The 16,444-nt window shown below is 39.2% G+C and overlaps 3 protein-coding genes across 3 annotated transcripts; 1 reads left to right on the top strand and 2 right to left on the bottom strand.

The window, feature by feature from the left end:
* Positions 1-1,382: 1,382 nt before the first annotated feature.
* Positions 1,383-5,417, bottom strand: lamtor2 (late endosomal/lysosomal adaptor, MAPK and MTOR activator 2). The gene is made up of 4 exons (XM_079227983.1): positions 5,278-5,417; positions 4,184-4,346; positions 3,967-4,056; positions 1,383-1,900 (listed from the first exon to the last, which is right to left on the bottom strand). Exons 1-4 carry the CDS (start codon positions 5,343-5,345, stop codon positions 1,844-1,846), a joined length of 378 nt encoding a protein of 125 aa, XP_079084109.1. The 5' UTR covers positions 5,346-5,417; the 3' UTR covers positions 1,383-1,843.
* A 1,400-nt stretch (positions 5,418-6,817) lies between these two features.
* LOC306745261 (ubiquilin-4-like) lies at positions 6,818-12,297 on the bottom strand (the record flags this gene model as incomplete). Its single annotated transcript, XM_079228015.1, has 7 exons — positions 6,818-7,435; positions 8,147-8,318; positions 8,426-8,541; positions 9,951-10,213; positions 10,737-10,894; positions 10,991-11,142; positions 12,151-12,297. 7 exons carry the CDS (start codon positions 12,295-12,297, stop codon positions 7,286-7,288), a joined length of 1,158 nt encoding a protein of 385 aa, XP_079084141.1. The 3' UTR covers positions 6,818-7,285.
* A 1,759-nt stretch (positions 12,298-14,056) lies between these two features.
* On the top strand, positions 14,057-14,824 carry LOC306745260 (1-phosphatidylinositol phosphodiesterase-like; the record flags this gene model as incomplete). Its single annotated transcript, XM_079228014.1, has 1 exon — positions 14,057-14,824. One exon carries the CDS (start codon positions 14,057-14,059, stop codon positions 14,822-14,824), a length of 768 nt encoding a protein of 255 aa, XP_079084140.1.
* Positions 14,825-16,444: the final 1,620 nt, after the last annotated feature.

Here is a 16,444-nt window from a genome sequence, read left to right as displayed (position 1 = left end):
CCAGCTTTTCTGCCCTTCGCCACCCTTCGCTATCTGAGCTGGAAAGCTGTCTTGTTTGAACAAGACATGCTCAGTGTATCCAGGTTGCTGTTCTGCTGCAGCAGGCGGGGCTTGTTTCAGGGAGTGGCGGGGCAGCTGCAGAGGTGTGTCTTAATGCAGGGCAGGTTGGACAGGTGGGACGACTAAGCAGATACAGCTGGAAGGGGCTGTCAGGCGCCTCCTGCTGGACCGATCCAATGACTGGAAGCAGGAAGCAGGAAGCAAGTCTCACTGCTCATCATCACCACAAGGTAATAAAAACACCCTGAATCAGAGTTCACGTGGGTTTTCTGAAATGCAGCAAAGGTTTGATCAGACTCTGCTTAATCTCCTCATGACTATTGTTTCTCATTTTACTGCATGTGATAATTTTTTGTAAAATTTGTTTCAAGATGCATTTTCAAAAGAAGAGATAATTCATCTTGTGTGAAGTTTATTTAACTTTGGAACGTGATATTTTGAGTTATCTTATCAAACATCTTTCATTGTCCTTCAAAGAAGTCAAGGTCACTTAAACTGTAGGGAGTGTTAGCTTTTGTGTCCCTGGGCCATAAATGCACTATAACATCATATCTATTCGCCTTTTTAGCCCTGTCATGGTTAACTGACTGTTTGGCATTTTGGGCTCCTGGTCTTAAATATTTAGCATTAAGTCATCAAAATGTTTTATGTAATTGTCCATGCTCGTCTCTAAACACTGACATACAGATGAAATCATGTTTTAATCTGTGGAATTAAAATCTCCAACTGATATGAAGTGATGTTAAACAAATATATATATATATATATATATATATATATATATATATAAAAAAATTGTACTGCACTTCGAATTACCAGTTTTCCAGTTAGTAAATCATTAGGCTACTCAAAGGATTTTAGTAATATTCGTTCAGCTTTTAAAAAGGCAAATGAGGATGCGGACAGTGAGTCAAAAGTCTGTTAAAATGAAACTCCTAGTTTCAGTGAATATCTACAGAAAACGGATGGAAAGAGCATCATGGAAATATAATCTTTTTTCCAATTGGAGCTAAATAACAACATGAGAACGTTGTATTGCATGTACCTGATGAATCCATTCATAACAATGCTGAGCTTTGTTAATGGGTAAAGACGAAGACAATACAAAATACATCTAAAGTGCTTCTGATTGATTTAAGATATTCTCTTAAGCTTTCTTTTGAATTTGACACTAAAAAATTAACGTTTGTGTCAGAGAATACTGAAACTATAGGTGCTTTCAAAGCCTAGTACTACAAATAAAGCTTTGAACTAATAGATAATAGCCCACTCACACCAAGCACTCAGTTCAGAGCATAAACACAAAATAAATAAAGTGAATATTAATCAAAATGTGGTTTATTTGACAGCTTTGAAACTAAATGTAGCAAACATCTTCACTGCATTTGATCCGACAGACATTCTTACAAAAGTTTTCCACAAACCACTTTACTCCTCGTACAGGCTGAACTAAAACTGCAAATGAATGAATCAACCGCGGGAACAGTTGAATAATGGAAACCTCTCAGCAGCTGTACACTCAGACTTCCTATTGACAATGTATGTGGACTTTCTGAACAGACCATGAGAAGAACACAAGCATTACAAGGGAAGACAAAGTGTTAAAAGCCCACACAAGTTATTAGTTTCAATACCATGATTATAAATACACTGACACTCACTCATAGATTTATGCATGTAGACAGAATGGTACAGTAGTCAGCGAATGACCTGAATCATATGATGCTTTTTTTTCTCCTACAGGCAGACAGAATCGTCAGGCGGAGCATCAGTCACTTCTCTACTATGATGCCGCCACTTGGGTTAAAGGTTCCTCCAGGTACTTCACCAGGGCCTCTGCCTATAAACACAACAAACACAGGACAAGGCTTACTAGAATTACTGCCAACCAGTCAAGTTGCAGTTCACATCCAACCAAAAACATCCTGACCAAAACGGCATCGCTTCATCTTCTTATCCTTTTCGACATTCGTGTGAAAGTGTCATGATTAGCGCATGAATTCGGGCCAAAAACTTGTATTATGAGGTCACAGTGACTTTTGACCATCAAATTCCAATCTGTTCATCCTAGAGTCCAAGTGGACATTTGTGCCAGATTTGATGGGTTTCGCGATAGTGGGATGGACGCACGACCAGTGTTCCCTCTAAGCTGTGCGCGGCCGCGCAGGCCAGTCGAAGTGGCCGCGCAATAGATTTTTCAGGCCGCACAAACGATTTTTTTTTCAGGGGTTAAAAATATTTTTTGCGCCAGTGCTTCTGAGATAGGAGTGAGTCATCTTCACAATAATTGATCTTTGATGTGACGTGTCGAGTCTTCTCGGCCAATCAGCGTCCCGTTTCTCGACATGCGCTCTCTGTACCTCTGCTAGCGCTCTGCCTCCGTTAGCACCCCCCACCCCCGCTGTCCTCCTTCGGGCGCCAGGAGTGAAGCTCGCCCAGAGCGCCACATGAGCTCGGGCTGGCGCTGTTTAGGCTCCTCTTGGCGGGCCTTGCTCCAGCAGCTATAGGCTACCATGGCGAAAAGAAAGGCAGAGCAGGTGCCCCAGAAAAAGGTCTGCCTAACATTCAAACATGAGTGGCTAGATGAAATAGTCCAAATTGACACAGGTAGGATGAAACTTTAAGACATATTTAAATATTTAAATATGAAGTTATTAAATTGTTTATATAGGTTACCTTTAAGAAAAATGACACCATGTCAATTAAATAGGCCTATAATTATTGTTAAGCACTGCATTAGCATTTTTCTTTCAATGAAGTTCCACTTTAATGTTGTACCTGCTGAGAAATGACTAAACACCTTTGATACTTTTATTTTTGTGTGTGTGTATATATATATATATATATATATATATATATACACACACATATATATATATACACACACACACACACCCACACATATATATATATATATATATGTGTATATACACATATATACATACATATATATATATATATATATATATATATATATATATATATATATATATATATATATATATATATATATATATATATATACATACATATATACATATATATATACACATACATATATATATATATATATATATATATATATATATATATATATATATATATATATATATATATATATATATATATATATATATATACACATATATATACATATACATATACACATATATATATATATATATATATATATATATATATATATATATATATATATATATATAGTTCAACAAAGACCCTTTAAGTTCAACTAAACTGACTGGTAAAACACCATCATTAAAATGTTCCCAAAGTCCAGCCATTATAAAGGATATTGAATACATATCAACCTTGTATACATATTGATGCATTTGCTGTCATCTCTTTGAATCCCCTACGGCTAACGCAGGCGTGTGGTCATTTTCGGCAGGTCGCGTGGTTGCGAATTGCTCACAGTGCTGAAATGTGCGCTCAGAAAAAAAAAATGTTGCTCAGTGCTGAAAAAAATTAGAGGGAACATTGCGCACGACCCCAAAAAACATAGTGCCTCTGGCCGTGGCTGTTGCCATACAATAACAAAGGCTGCATTCAGAGTGACCGGGGATGCAGGATTAGCCTTATGCGGTGTGGTGTAGCATACAAGCTGGATTATAAGGCTTCCTCAACATGACATGATTGGTTTTAAATCACGTCAAGCTGAAGACTGCGTCAGAAATTGAATATCTTTGGGTTTTGGACGGTTGACCGGACAAACCAGACAATCGATTGGGGACCCTCAAAGGCCACGTTACTATTGTGTGCTTTAACCCCCAATATACAAATGAGCTTGGCAAGTACAGCAAACCACGATGAACGCATTAAACACCATGGCAGTGAGATCAGGACACCGGTTGTACAGGTAACCACCGACTGCTGAAGAACTCTCACCTTGGCTTTGAGCATTCCAAAGCCCACCGTCTCTTTGGCGTACATACACAATAGTAGGTTGGCTACACGGGTGATGGCCACTCTCCCCTCCTGAGAGAGGAAAAAAATGAAAATTAGAAAGTGACAAAGTGCCCCAGGTCACATTGTTCCCATCTCACACACTGATCACTTACCCGAGAACACCTGCAAATGGTTTTGGAGGAAATGCACTACGTACCATACAATCCATTAGTATGAACTTGAGATTGTCTTCGTTAAAGGCCTGGTGGCCGTTCTTGTCGTAGGCCGCCCAGATGTTGCTCGCGATGGCGGCTGTCACTCGCGCGTCAGTGTCCCCGTAGCCGGAGTAAGCCAGGAGTGAACCTTCATTATTCAGTAGGCTGGTGGACGTGGAAATGTAAAAGTTGCATGTTTCAGTATCCAGCAGATACCTGTACAATGACTTTTACTCAAGACTGTCATTCTATGGATTCTACTCAGATATTTATTAGTCCTTTTTAAAAGTAATCATGTGCCACACAACAAACTTTAGGTATGTAAACGGACAAATATAATTCCAACACAACCTTAAAATGCTCTTCATTTCATATGATGTCATAAGCTGAAGTACACTTACACACAGAGAGGTTAAGTCTCTCTTTTTCATCATAATCATAGTGGAACTTGTCTGTGTGACTATAACGCTAAAAACATGGGAGTCGTTATGAAGTATGTTGCACTTTATCTGTGGTCTTGGCCAGTTTAATTAAACTAGATGTAAGACCTAAAAAAAAACTATTAGAACTGGCAGTAAAAACCAAGAGACTGTAATTTGTTGTCACTAATACGACAACTACGACAACAAATTTCCCCTTGGGGATTAATAAAGTATATATCTATCTATCTATATACTATACAAAACATAACTAGAAATGCAGGAACTGATTAAATTAACAAATGGAACTATGCAAAGAAGCGAATCAATCTAGACAATCTACATCCAGCAAAACATGCTCCATGCAAACAAGGTTGAGCTTTACAAGATGCTGTGAAAATATAATATTGCAAAGAGAAATAATCATAGTAAAACATCTGGTTGACTTTACTAGTATTAGTAGCTGGTATTTGTCTAATGTAGCTAGTTGTTATCGCGGGATGAAATATTATTTAACGTGTGCAGACTTTTTGTGTTTTCTTTGAAAGTCAAAAATCCCGCAATTGTATACAACAACAAAGTGTATACTGGTCAAAAGCCACATTACTCCTTCACCATGTAGCACTAGCTAGCTAGCAGTATTTACAGAGTACTCTGTGTACTCGCAGTATACTCACAGTGTACTCTGGACTCCGTTTGTGTTCGCTTGGCTGAGAACCTGCGTCAACGCCTTTGGTCGCAACATAGCGATTTAGCCACTAACATGCGTGTTTTTAACCGCGAGTGGAAGGACCCTAAACTGTCAGGAACAAACTCAACTAAACACAAGCAGTCAGCTGACGTTCTTTCATTTCCGGTTGCGTTCTCAATTGCATTTTGGGAATTGTAGGCATCGACATTATTTACTATATGACGTAAGCGAAACGTGGAAAGTATTACGTGTATTAAAGTTTGAGTATTCACATTTGCGTGAGGCTTATTACATTGTGTGTGTGTGTGTGTATGTATATATAGAATTTACTATCTGTTCATACTCATCACAGACCAACATTTGTACAATTATTGAAGTTCAAACCATCCAACCTTTCAGAGCACATTCAAATATGTAAGACGCATAAAGAAATAGGCGCAATAACAAGAAAAAAAGTAATTCTACTTTTAATAATTTAAACAGTTGCGTTGTTATATTTAATAAAGGCACAATAGACTTTTATGATTACTGGAATAGTATTTCTGGTAAACAACATTTACTTAATTAAATTTGTCCTCTGCGTATTACTGTACAGATAACCGTTAGTGACTATTAGATTATTTAAATGTATTTGATTTCTAAAGGAGATATATATACCTACTTGTGAAACCTTTCTGATATCACTGGTGACAGCAAACAATTTGTTACAGGCTACAGACAAAAACATATTGCAAGGAGAAACAGACATTTCTATAAAGGGTTAAATTCAACATACCATAGCAGTCAAATTGCATTTCCAAAGTAAATCATTCACACATATTTAGAATCGACAAGACAAATTGCAAATCATTTATTGGGCTGAAAAGAAAGAAAAAAAACGTTGGCTACTTGGTCCATATAGGGAGACATGCAACAATAGATTTCACAGATAATTTTTGCAATATATTGCTGAACCCAACATGGCAACAATGTATATGAGTAACCCATAGACACAATTAATCACAGTATCATTAGGGCATTGACACTTATTAGAGACACCATTTTATAATTTACAACAAAAAAAATCTAAATGAATTTGAAACGTATTTACTTTTACACTTTTAATCGACAGGAAATCCTCTGGGGCCAAATTGGTTTGCTTAGAAAGTAAATTCCAATGATGTGGTCTTTACTAAAGTTGGGTGACGTGCGGTTTATGTTATTTTAAAGGCGATACTGTGATTCTGGGGCTTCAATGTAGAACAGTTTATAGATTCAAAGATGGAAATGACTGTTTTGGCTAATTCTGCAAATGAAAAACCTGACAAATGTACCTGAGGAAAATCTCTGACAGTTTCCTCCTCCCCCCATTGTCCAACCATTGCCCACCCACCCGCGCACGCACGCACGCACACACTTGGTCCTGGAATCCGAATCCAATCCTAACATATTTAGGCAGCAATGCCAAGCACCTGTCAGGGTAAAAAAAAAAAAAATAAATAAAAAAAAAAAAACTTTGAATAGATAAATACCAGGGAAGTGGACAAAACAAAATGTAAAAACAAGCCGAGAGCACAGAAGACCATCATCCAACCTAATGCGACAACAACCAAATTTGAAAAAAAACTTTATCCAACGACGTAAATACAATCTGTTAAAATTAAATAATGTAAATCTAAGTAACAATTAAAAGTGAATTCCTTGGTAACCTCCAGTGAATGAGCACTTGTCATGTCAGAAATCACCTCCAGCTGCAGTGGCAGGAGTAACTTATTGGTCGTTGGCAGTGATAGTCGTGGCGTCACTTAACAGCAGCAGCGCTGCCATAGCAGAGGACCAACTCTTCCCATCAGGACTTCCCAACCTCCCCATTTATACTTCCTATGATTTACAGATCGGCTAGATAACAAGTGATATCTGGGTGTCAGGTCAGACTTGCGTTTGATGTGGGACTGCGTTCACATGTTAAAATCTCCCCTTTACCAGTCCACAGCCTGTCTTCCACCCTGAGGGAGTTAGGCTAGGAGTCTCTCGATGGCGGCGTTGACGTCCCCTCCTGTGGCGATGAGTGCCTGCAGGTTGGCTTGGCGGTCGATGAAGCCCATGGTGTTGAGCTGGTCGAGCTGCTGCTGGAAACGAACCTCGGGGGTCTGAAGCTGCGAGTTCTGGAGACGAAGCATGAGGTTAGAATCAGATGCTGCGTATTTACAGAGGTGGACCTCTTTCTATTACAGGCAATATCTGGTGAGTGAGGAGAGTAAATCGACCAAATATTTCTTCACACTAGTCGATTCTGACACATTTGCTTTTCCAAATATAATCAAACTAACGTCGAGCACTTTAAGCACTAATTATACTTAATCTCACTTCATCAACAATGTCATATTTTAAGTGTTCGGCCCTATCACTAAACTCATTAACTTACACCTTTACTGACAATTTAGGCACTTCAATCTCCGACACTTCATCTCCTTTCAGTAATTAAACTTCAACTCCCTTTCAGGTCTTCACTTTTACTTTGAACAAAAAACATAAAAACTCAAATTAAACTTTAAACTGTCCCTACTTCCACGCTACTAATAATAACTAACTATTAATACACTCCAACTGCTTTCTCAACACCATGAAGCCTATGGTGTTGAGATGAATTTATGTTAATTTATTCCAGAACTTCCACTTCAACATCCTTTCTTCACTTTTTCCAATTAAACTGATTTTTCACGTTAAATCCACACATTCATATTTGATGAAAACAAATTGAGTGGTATTATTATCATCTATTGTTCTCAATGGAAAAACACCAACAATCCACAAAAAATAAATGTGGCTCTGAATATGCAAAACATGACAAATTCCTGCAAATAGATGAAACATACTGGTGGCCTTCCGCCTGCGAACATCTGTAACATCTGCTGGAGGAGCTGTTGGTCAGAGGGACTGGTGGCCGAGGAGGGGCTGGACTCTGTTGCCATGGCAGGAGGCTGAGGGATCTCTGGGAGGATGCTGCCCCCTGTGGCTCGAGGAACTGGGAGACCTCCAGGAGCAATTCTACAGAGGGGAAGGAAAAAATCCTACAATCCAGAAAACTGTGGCCATTCCATTGAATTTCACCTATACAAGGTTTAAGTATTTCATTTGGAACAAATAGCCAGTACCTGGACATGAACCCCGGGGCCTCGGTCTGTAAGGTCTGCAGGCCCTGTTGGATCTGTATGAGGGCCTGCATGGCTCTGGGGTTGGTCATCATAGAAAGCGTTTCGGGACTCTGCATCTGCTCAATGACAAAACACGGCACAAGTCAACTTCAAACCCAACAGAGACTCCAAAGACCTGATATGTTACTTTCATCTTGTGTACACAAAACAACAATTTAGATGTTTGCATACATTCTCCACAGAGCATTTTAAACCCTGCGGATGCTCTCAGGGTTACTAAGCATTCAGTCCTGGTTACGCATCACCTCTTGCATCATTGCTGGATCCCTTGCCAACTCTGGTCTCTCAAGGGACGAGAGGATGTAAATGACAAAAACAAGCAGCGAGAGCTGAGGAACTAATGTCTCAATAAACTGTTGAGCTCCATCTATATTCCAACACATTTTACCTGATCATGTTGTGGGATCGTATTTCTTGCAGAAAATATTTAATGAAACAATAAGTCACCCAATTACAGAACATTCATCATTGGCTGCAAACAGGACTATCCGGAACAGGTGGTGGAGAGGAGGACACTGAAGAAAGCATTGTCCATATTGGATAACCCGGACCATCCTCTTCACCACCTACTGCAGGTACAGCGGAGCACTTCCTCCAACAGACTGATTCAGCTCTGCTGTCATAAGGACTGATACAGGACAATATTCCTGCCCACTGCTATAAGACTTTATAATAAATCACCTCTGGCCAGATCCTCCTTCAATTGAGTCATCAATAACCCTAGCACCGCTTTTGTCGTTTAGTTAGTCACTGTATATACTTCTACTTCACTGTAAACTTTATATACTTTGCATTTTCTTTATTATTTAATTTTCTTAAATGTAATATTTTCTGCTATTTTATTTTATTGTATATATTGAGTATTTTCAAACATAATGTTGTTATGTTTACTCTGTAACTTTGCTTGCTGCTGCTACAAACAACAGAGGTTAAAACCACAGAGAAGAACAGATGACAATAATACTTCTGTATCCTCAGTGAAAATATACAACTGCAACATCTAGACATAAACCCAGGCAGAAGTGGTAAAAGATATGCACAGAAGTCAGCGAAAATAAATAACTGCGGTGTAAACATAGCTGCAAACTCAAACTGCGTAGAAAAGGTGACATTACTTGGACGAGCTAATGTCCTATAACTTAGTAAAACGACATTTCAAGTAACAGCAACCAGCGTCACAAATATGTGATCAAGCTCGGTCCTGCGTCAAGAGCAGGTGTCTGATTTTCCCTGGCAGAGTGCGGACCACCCAAATATTGAAACACCGCTGCCACTGTTTTCATTCTGAGAGTTGCCGAAAAGCGGTAGGCTTGCAGCAGTGAGAGACAAAGAGGAGAAAGACAGTTTGGGGAACACCTGTAGAAGGAATCTGACGAACTGCAGCGACTTTTCACACAAGAGCTATATTTTAACAATTGGACATTTATCTGCTCTTTGGTGTTTCAGAGAACTACTCTGTACTGACCTGCCTCATGATCTCAGGGTTGTTGAACATGCTGGAGATGTCCGGGGTCTGTTCCACAAGCTGCTGCATCTGAGGGTTGCCTGCCAGCATCTGTCTCATCAGGTCTGGGTTGGACATCATGTTCTGCACCATCGGGTTGCCTGCTATCTGCGACAGCATTTGTGTGTTGGACATCAGCTGACTGCGCACCTGCTGCTGCATCTCCATGAAGCTGGATGAACGCATGCCCTGACCTAACAAGCCAGACAGGTCACCGAGTCCACCTGAGGAGGAGTTAAGCCGGAGATAAGTTCCTTGCAGGTATGTGGACATGTTGAAATTATAGTCATATTACGCTGTAGAACATAATCGTGTTGGTCCATCAAAATGTATGTACGTCAACCAACTATGCATTTAAAGTGCCACATTTATGACGGCATCTTATCAAAAGTCTGTGCGGAAATGCAGTTGACTTCACACTGCATGGCTTAGTGTATGTGGCATTTTAAGTCATGCATGTTCTGTGAATGGCTTATAATGTGTTCAGTGTCCAATACGCTTGTTCTAGACAAATTTAGTCCCCTAGTCAGCCCTCGTGGTTTCTATTCATGCCTTAACAATAACTTACAGGACAGTAGGCAAGCCAAGGAGAAAGACGAGACAAAGAGAGGCATATGGCTTCAGACGTTGTCTTTTCCCCCATGTGGATTTGTACTTTGCAACTCTAATTACAAGGGCATATCCATCACAAGACTTACACGCACTGCGGTGAAAAAAGTAATTCTAAAACTGTATAACAATTCTAACCCATTGCATTCGCAGATTGTGTTGGTGTCTGACTCGTGCCACTTCCGGCTCTGTCTCCTGCGCTGGTGTTGCTGCTGCTGTTGCTGCTGCTGCTGCTGCTGCTAGTTTGAGGCGTTGCAGAACGGGAACTTGTCTGAGACGTACTGTCACCTGTCGATCTTCAGAGAGAAAGCAACCATCAAATAAAACTCTTACCAGCTAACTCTTGATTACTTGTACACATAGATGTACACATGCATTGTACTAGTACTTACTTTGGGGAAGTCTTGATGACAAGATGAACGGTCAGGCCATCTTTGATTCCATGCTGGTTTAACGTATCACCATCCTTAAGAATCTTTCCAGCAAATATCAACACCAGCTGGTCCTGCTGGGCCTCAAACTTTTTGGATACCTCCTGTTTGAACTGGACAGATGAGACAAGAGCGAGGGAAGATTAAAAACGGGGCAAAGTAAAGTAAAATATCAACCAGGTCCTGCATTAGTTTGTAATATTGTGGCCCTCTTTTGAAGAGGGTGTCGTGTCAGAATCTAGTTCTGAACATGTACGTGGAAACTAAGGCCAGACAGTTAGACAGTTGTATTCATTCCTTATATATAGTACAAACAAATGTAGGGAGAACTGCTGTTTCCATGGTTAAATTAGTTGATTACATGGCGATTACTGATGAATGTGTGGATTGTTTGTCGATTGGTGTCAGGCAAGTAGTAACCAAAACAATCCCAGTTTTCTTCAGCTAAAATACAGATAGACATACCAAAAAAATCATGGTAAATGATAAATGGACCTGTACTTCTATAGCGCTTTTCTAGTCTTCCAACCACTCAAAGTGCTTTAACACTATGTCGATCCTCTGATTGAAGGTCATCACTGAGCCATACTGACCTTAAACTGAGTCATTTACAGGAGAGGATGACAACAACTATGATTGACACAGCATATAACTGGGAAATACTCCAACAGTTTCACACAGCATTAAAGAGCGGGTGGTCATCAAAAAAAAATGTTGGTCGACAGAACCCCACCCAGATACTATCAGCGACCTATCGATCTGATACTGTAGGAGGAAGTTACGTCGGGTAGCGTTAAATGTCGCGATATTTCCCAAGTTTTAACATTAGCTCTTGGGCTCGTGACGCCAAGTTTACGGTTATTGTCTACCGTCTGAATAACGGTTGGTATTGGCTCTAAACGTGACGTAAAGGTTGATTTCGCACCAGACAACCGTGATACATTTCCTGGCCAAACAGTAGACATATGTGAGACCACCAGTATAACTTTGAAGATGGCCCCCGCTGCTGGACAACAGTTTAAAAAAGTGACGTTTTGACCTTTCCCCTAATGTTTGCAAAGATTGGGATGGCAAGATCATATTCGCTGCCGGGTGTTGGAAAAAAAGGTGAATTAACGCACCTGGGAGACAGAGGAACCCTCTGAAATCGAGATTTCTTCTTTTCCATTGGGGGTCTTGACGGTGACCACCATCATAGATGCTCCGGGAGCAACGTTTTTATCCATGTTGTCATCCTCCGTACGGTCCGTGCTGCTTTTCTCCGCCATCTTTACTAATGTTTCTCTCTCGCTCTTCTTCTGCGTTACTTCCGGTCATGTTCTTCTTCTTCGTTTTTTTATGCGTGTGGCAACCAGCGTTGAGGTGAATTACCGCCAACCCCTGTGTTGGAGTGTGGACTGGAGTCGTCGATAACCCTACCCAGACCAGCATACAACAAATAAAACAAACAAAAACAGAACATTAATAATAATAATAATATTTAACAAAACAAATATTTTTGTACAGCTTCGACTTCCAGCTTTCCGATTTCCCTCTTGATGTTTCTCGTTCTCTAATTAAATTCCCCACTGGTTCCTCTACTCTGCAGTGTTATATGATCCTGAGCAGTGTATATTACGTCTGATATGTCCTACTCCATGCAAAACTCCCGTTTAGCCCTCTGTGTCTCCCAACATGGCAGAAGTACTTTTGTAGTTGGATGTCAATCTTCAGATTTACTCCGTTTTGTCTTACCTTACTGAGGTGGAAGTATATTTTTTTCTTAATTAAAACTACCAATTCCACACTCTAAAAATACTCTTTTAATATACAAGTAAAAGTCCTGCATTGAAAATGTTACTTCAATAAAAGTAGAATTTGGACAAGTTACTCAAAGCATTAAAAGTATAAAAGTACTCATAGCAGAAAAAGGTCCCCTGTGATTCAAATCGACCAATCATTTCTGTGATTCTGTACTTACATACTGTTGGGTACTTTAATGTACGACACAACATTATATTTCATGAGCTCTTCATAGGTTTTTGCATGCAAAAATCTTAATTAGTAAAATAACTAAAGTTGTCAGAAAAATGCTACAATATTTCCTCTGAGATGTAGTGGAGTAGAAGTATCTATAGCATGATGAGAAAAGACACGTACAAGTACCTCAAATGTGTTTAAGTACAGTACTTGAGTACATTTTACCTTCACCAGTTATAGCTGCATGGCCATTCCCATTCCAGTATTTCCACAGTCCTGCCCTGTTTAATAAGCTGATAAGCTTTTATTTAGTTATTGCGAATAAAGTCACCACTAATGTGGCAAAGATAACAGCTGAGATGTGGTTTGTTTTGGTTGCGCTGGTGTGGCCGCTGGCCTTCGAGATAATTTCAGTTAAAAAATCAAGTCTAATCTGACTCGATTCTTTTTTCTAGAGACGCACCTTTTTTATCTCTTCGGAAACAAACACCACAATCGGTAACAATATGGTTGAACAATCAGTCTGCATTTGTAGTCCACACCTATACAGATAACAAGGGAATATAAATTAAGATATTTTTTGTTGAGCCGTCCACATTCTGACCATCGGTGAAATTCTCCTGGCTGGAAGGTATAGTACTTTTTTAATTTTTAATTTGACCTGAAACTGTTAATTAAAACTTTTCAAGTGTGCTTACTAATGCTTACCTGACTCAGGCTTACCTTAATTCATAGTTATTTATCCATGTATGTCTTTCATTCAAAATAAGTGATCTTGATTCATGCATATTTTTTATTTTATTTTACACATTAGATTGCTCATCTTCCTGCAAAAATGAAGGCTGGTCATACGTGTCTGCTTTCCTACTTTACCCTACTGTCTGTCACGTAAGTACAATATTAAAGTTTTGCAAGCAAAATGCAAGAATAGATTGTTTTTCGGAGAGATAGATTGTTGAACATTCCAAAATCGTGTTCTCAATCATCAGCTTTTTGTGCCATGGAAAAGACGGTTTCTTCAATGACGATGGAAACCTCCTACTCCCGGGGTCCTACAATGTTCCATGGATGGCGGGCATTGAGAATTTCCGCACCCTCTCTCTTATCACCTTCCCCGGTTCCCATGCCAGCATGGCCCTGGATGGAGGACCAGAGGTCAAATGCCAGTCCTGGTCCCTGAAGGATCAGCTCAGGGCCGGTATTCGATTCCTGGATCTCAAGGTGTTAGGACTGGGGGACACCCTCTATGTCATGCATGGAGTGGTGTACCAGCACAGCACTCTCAAGGATGTCCTGGACACTGTCCGAGCCTTCCTGTCAGAGTTTAAGACCGAGGCGGTGCTCATTAGAATCCACCCAGAGTCTTTTGAGAAGAATACTGTCAATCAAATGGTGCAGAGTCTCATCGGCAACGACCAAAATGTCTGGGTGAAGTCTGGAATGCCAAATATTGGTCAGGTCAGGGGGAAAATTGTCTTTTTACAGAAGAGCACCTTCACACTAGGAATTCCCTTCATAGAAACAAACGGGAAAAGTATCAAAGAGGTTAGCAACGTTAAAGATAAAGACAACCGTATAATCAAGCAGCTGAACCAAGCCACGGAAGCGTGTGGAGGGGATAATGCTGTTTTGACTTACAGTAGCGGCTCTGGCCTTGGTACTTTCTGGGGAATGTTTCTGACTCCAAAGAGAGTGGCTGAAAAGGTAAACCCCTGGCTCAACCAATACATGAGACAGTTTTATCCCAATCAGCCCAGACCATGCTTTGGTATCGTTGCCATGGACTTCCCCGGCATTGACCTCATTCAAACTGTCATCAATTTAAACTGGTGGTAATTATGTAACACCGTGTGTGTTTGAGAGGTGGAGGGGTTTCAATCTAATGGATCATTGTGAAATGGGTTCCTGTATCTTTCCCATCACTTGTCTCTGTAAACACTGTGATGTAACTGAATTACTGGAAATAAAAACTTTCATCTGAAAATCGAAAGTCTCCTTGTCTTTGTCGGTTGTATCCTGAACTGTGTAATTTTGGAAGTAACCACAGTCACATTTTGTGATCAGGATAATCACAAAAATGAATGTTGTTTTATTGCCTCCTCATTGACATAATATAATGCAGCCTTAATGTTCTCCATATAAATGTAAAGTTGGAGTAATTACTAAGGATATAAATATTTTAGGTAAAAGTAGCAATAATATGTTAAATCCTCCTTTAGAAGTAAAAATACACTCATTCAAAATCTCAGTTTAATAAAAGGACAAATGTAATATTTGTAATAAGTATGAAAAGTGACACGTTATACCAAGTGGCTTCTGTCAATATTATTATTATATCATTATTGTTATTACAGTTTCATACATATGTAAACATCTTTTAACGTAGCTTGTTGAGGTTATTTCAACATACTGTACTATGGGCCATTTAATTAGAATAGATCACGTTTAGAAAACAAGGCCTTATAATGTGTTTTGTGTGTAAAAGAAAAACAATGTGATGGTAAAACCTATTATGAATGTAAAGAAGTAAAAATTACAATATTCCCCTTTTGGAATGTTGTGAAAGTATAAAGTAGCATAAAATGCAAAATCTTGAGTATCCAATAATTGATCAGCTTTTATTTAATATATAATGCATAAAAAATGTTTTAGGTTGAGCAAAATGTGTTTACTGTATGTTTAGGATATTTCCAACAGGATTTAAACAGGATTTTATAACTGTTAATGGAGAGAGCGGGTCGATTAGTAGATGTGATTATTTTTTGAAAGGACATTGTTTTATTAATCGTCCCATTAATTATCTCAAACCATATTCTCGATGAGATATGAGGTGTTGGTAAAGCTAACCTTGAATCTTGGAAAAGCACCCAGGCTTTAGTTTGTCAACAAGAAGTCCGTTATGCGTCATGACATTATCTTTTAGCAAAAAAAACATTTTTGCAGAGCAGAATCTGCCATTAGTAATAATTACCTTGAATAAAGAAGTGTTCAATTCTGGAGTGAATTTCAAACATTTTCAACAAGAGAAGAACATATGGTTCATTTAGACTGCAGCCTTATGTTCAACATTTGAAACCTTTAGAGGTCATTTTGTACAGAACACATTTAAAAACATGTATAATGTGATGTTCTCGCCATGCAGGCGGAAGAGAAAAGAAAATAAGAACTCTTACTGAGACTCTTATCAACATACCGATTCTTTTGGCACCTATTGATAAGATTGGTTTATCTGGGTGAGAGCTGTTTGTTAAGATTTGTCACTAAGCAAAACTCACCAAATACAAATCTGATATACAAGAGAACACAAGAGAACACAAGAGTGACGTGGAGTATGGCACTAATTAGAAAAATACTGTAAAGCACGATTACTTTAAACTTCAACTTGAGCTACTTGACACATTGTACTACTGACATTGCCAACTGATCTGCACTCTGACACATAAAAAACAACAACAT

The sequence above is a fragment of the Taurulus bubalis genome (genome assembly GCF_910589615.1).
Source record: "Taurulus bubalis genome assembly, chromosome: 12".
NCBI classification, from domain to species: Eukaryota; Metazoa; Chordata; class Actinopteri; order Perciformes; family Cottidae; genus Taurulus; species Taurulus bubalis.
The sequence above is the reverse complement of the archived record's forward strand: the minus strand, read 5'-3'. Positions and strand labels throughout refer to the sequence as shown.

What these genes read in the sequence shown, in the direction of transcription:
- lamtor2 (XM_079227983.1), bottom strand. Translation starts at nt 5,345, where the DNA reads ATGTTGCGACCAAAGGCGTTGACGCAGGTTCTCAGCCAAGCGAACACA. An exon ending in AACGGAGTCCAGAGTACACT is followed by an intron (nt 4,347 to 5,277) that starts GTGAGTATACTG and finishes CACGTCCACCAG; the next exon opens with CCTACTGAATAATGAAGGTT. An exon ending in TTGGAATGCTCAAAGCCAAG is followed by an intron (nt 1,901 to 3,966) that starts GTGAGAGTTCTT and finishes TTGTGTTTATAG; the next exon opens with GCAGAGGCCCTGGTGAAGTA.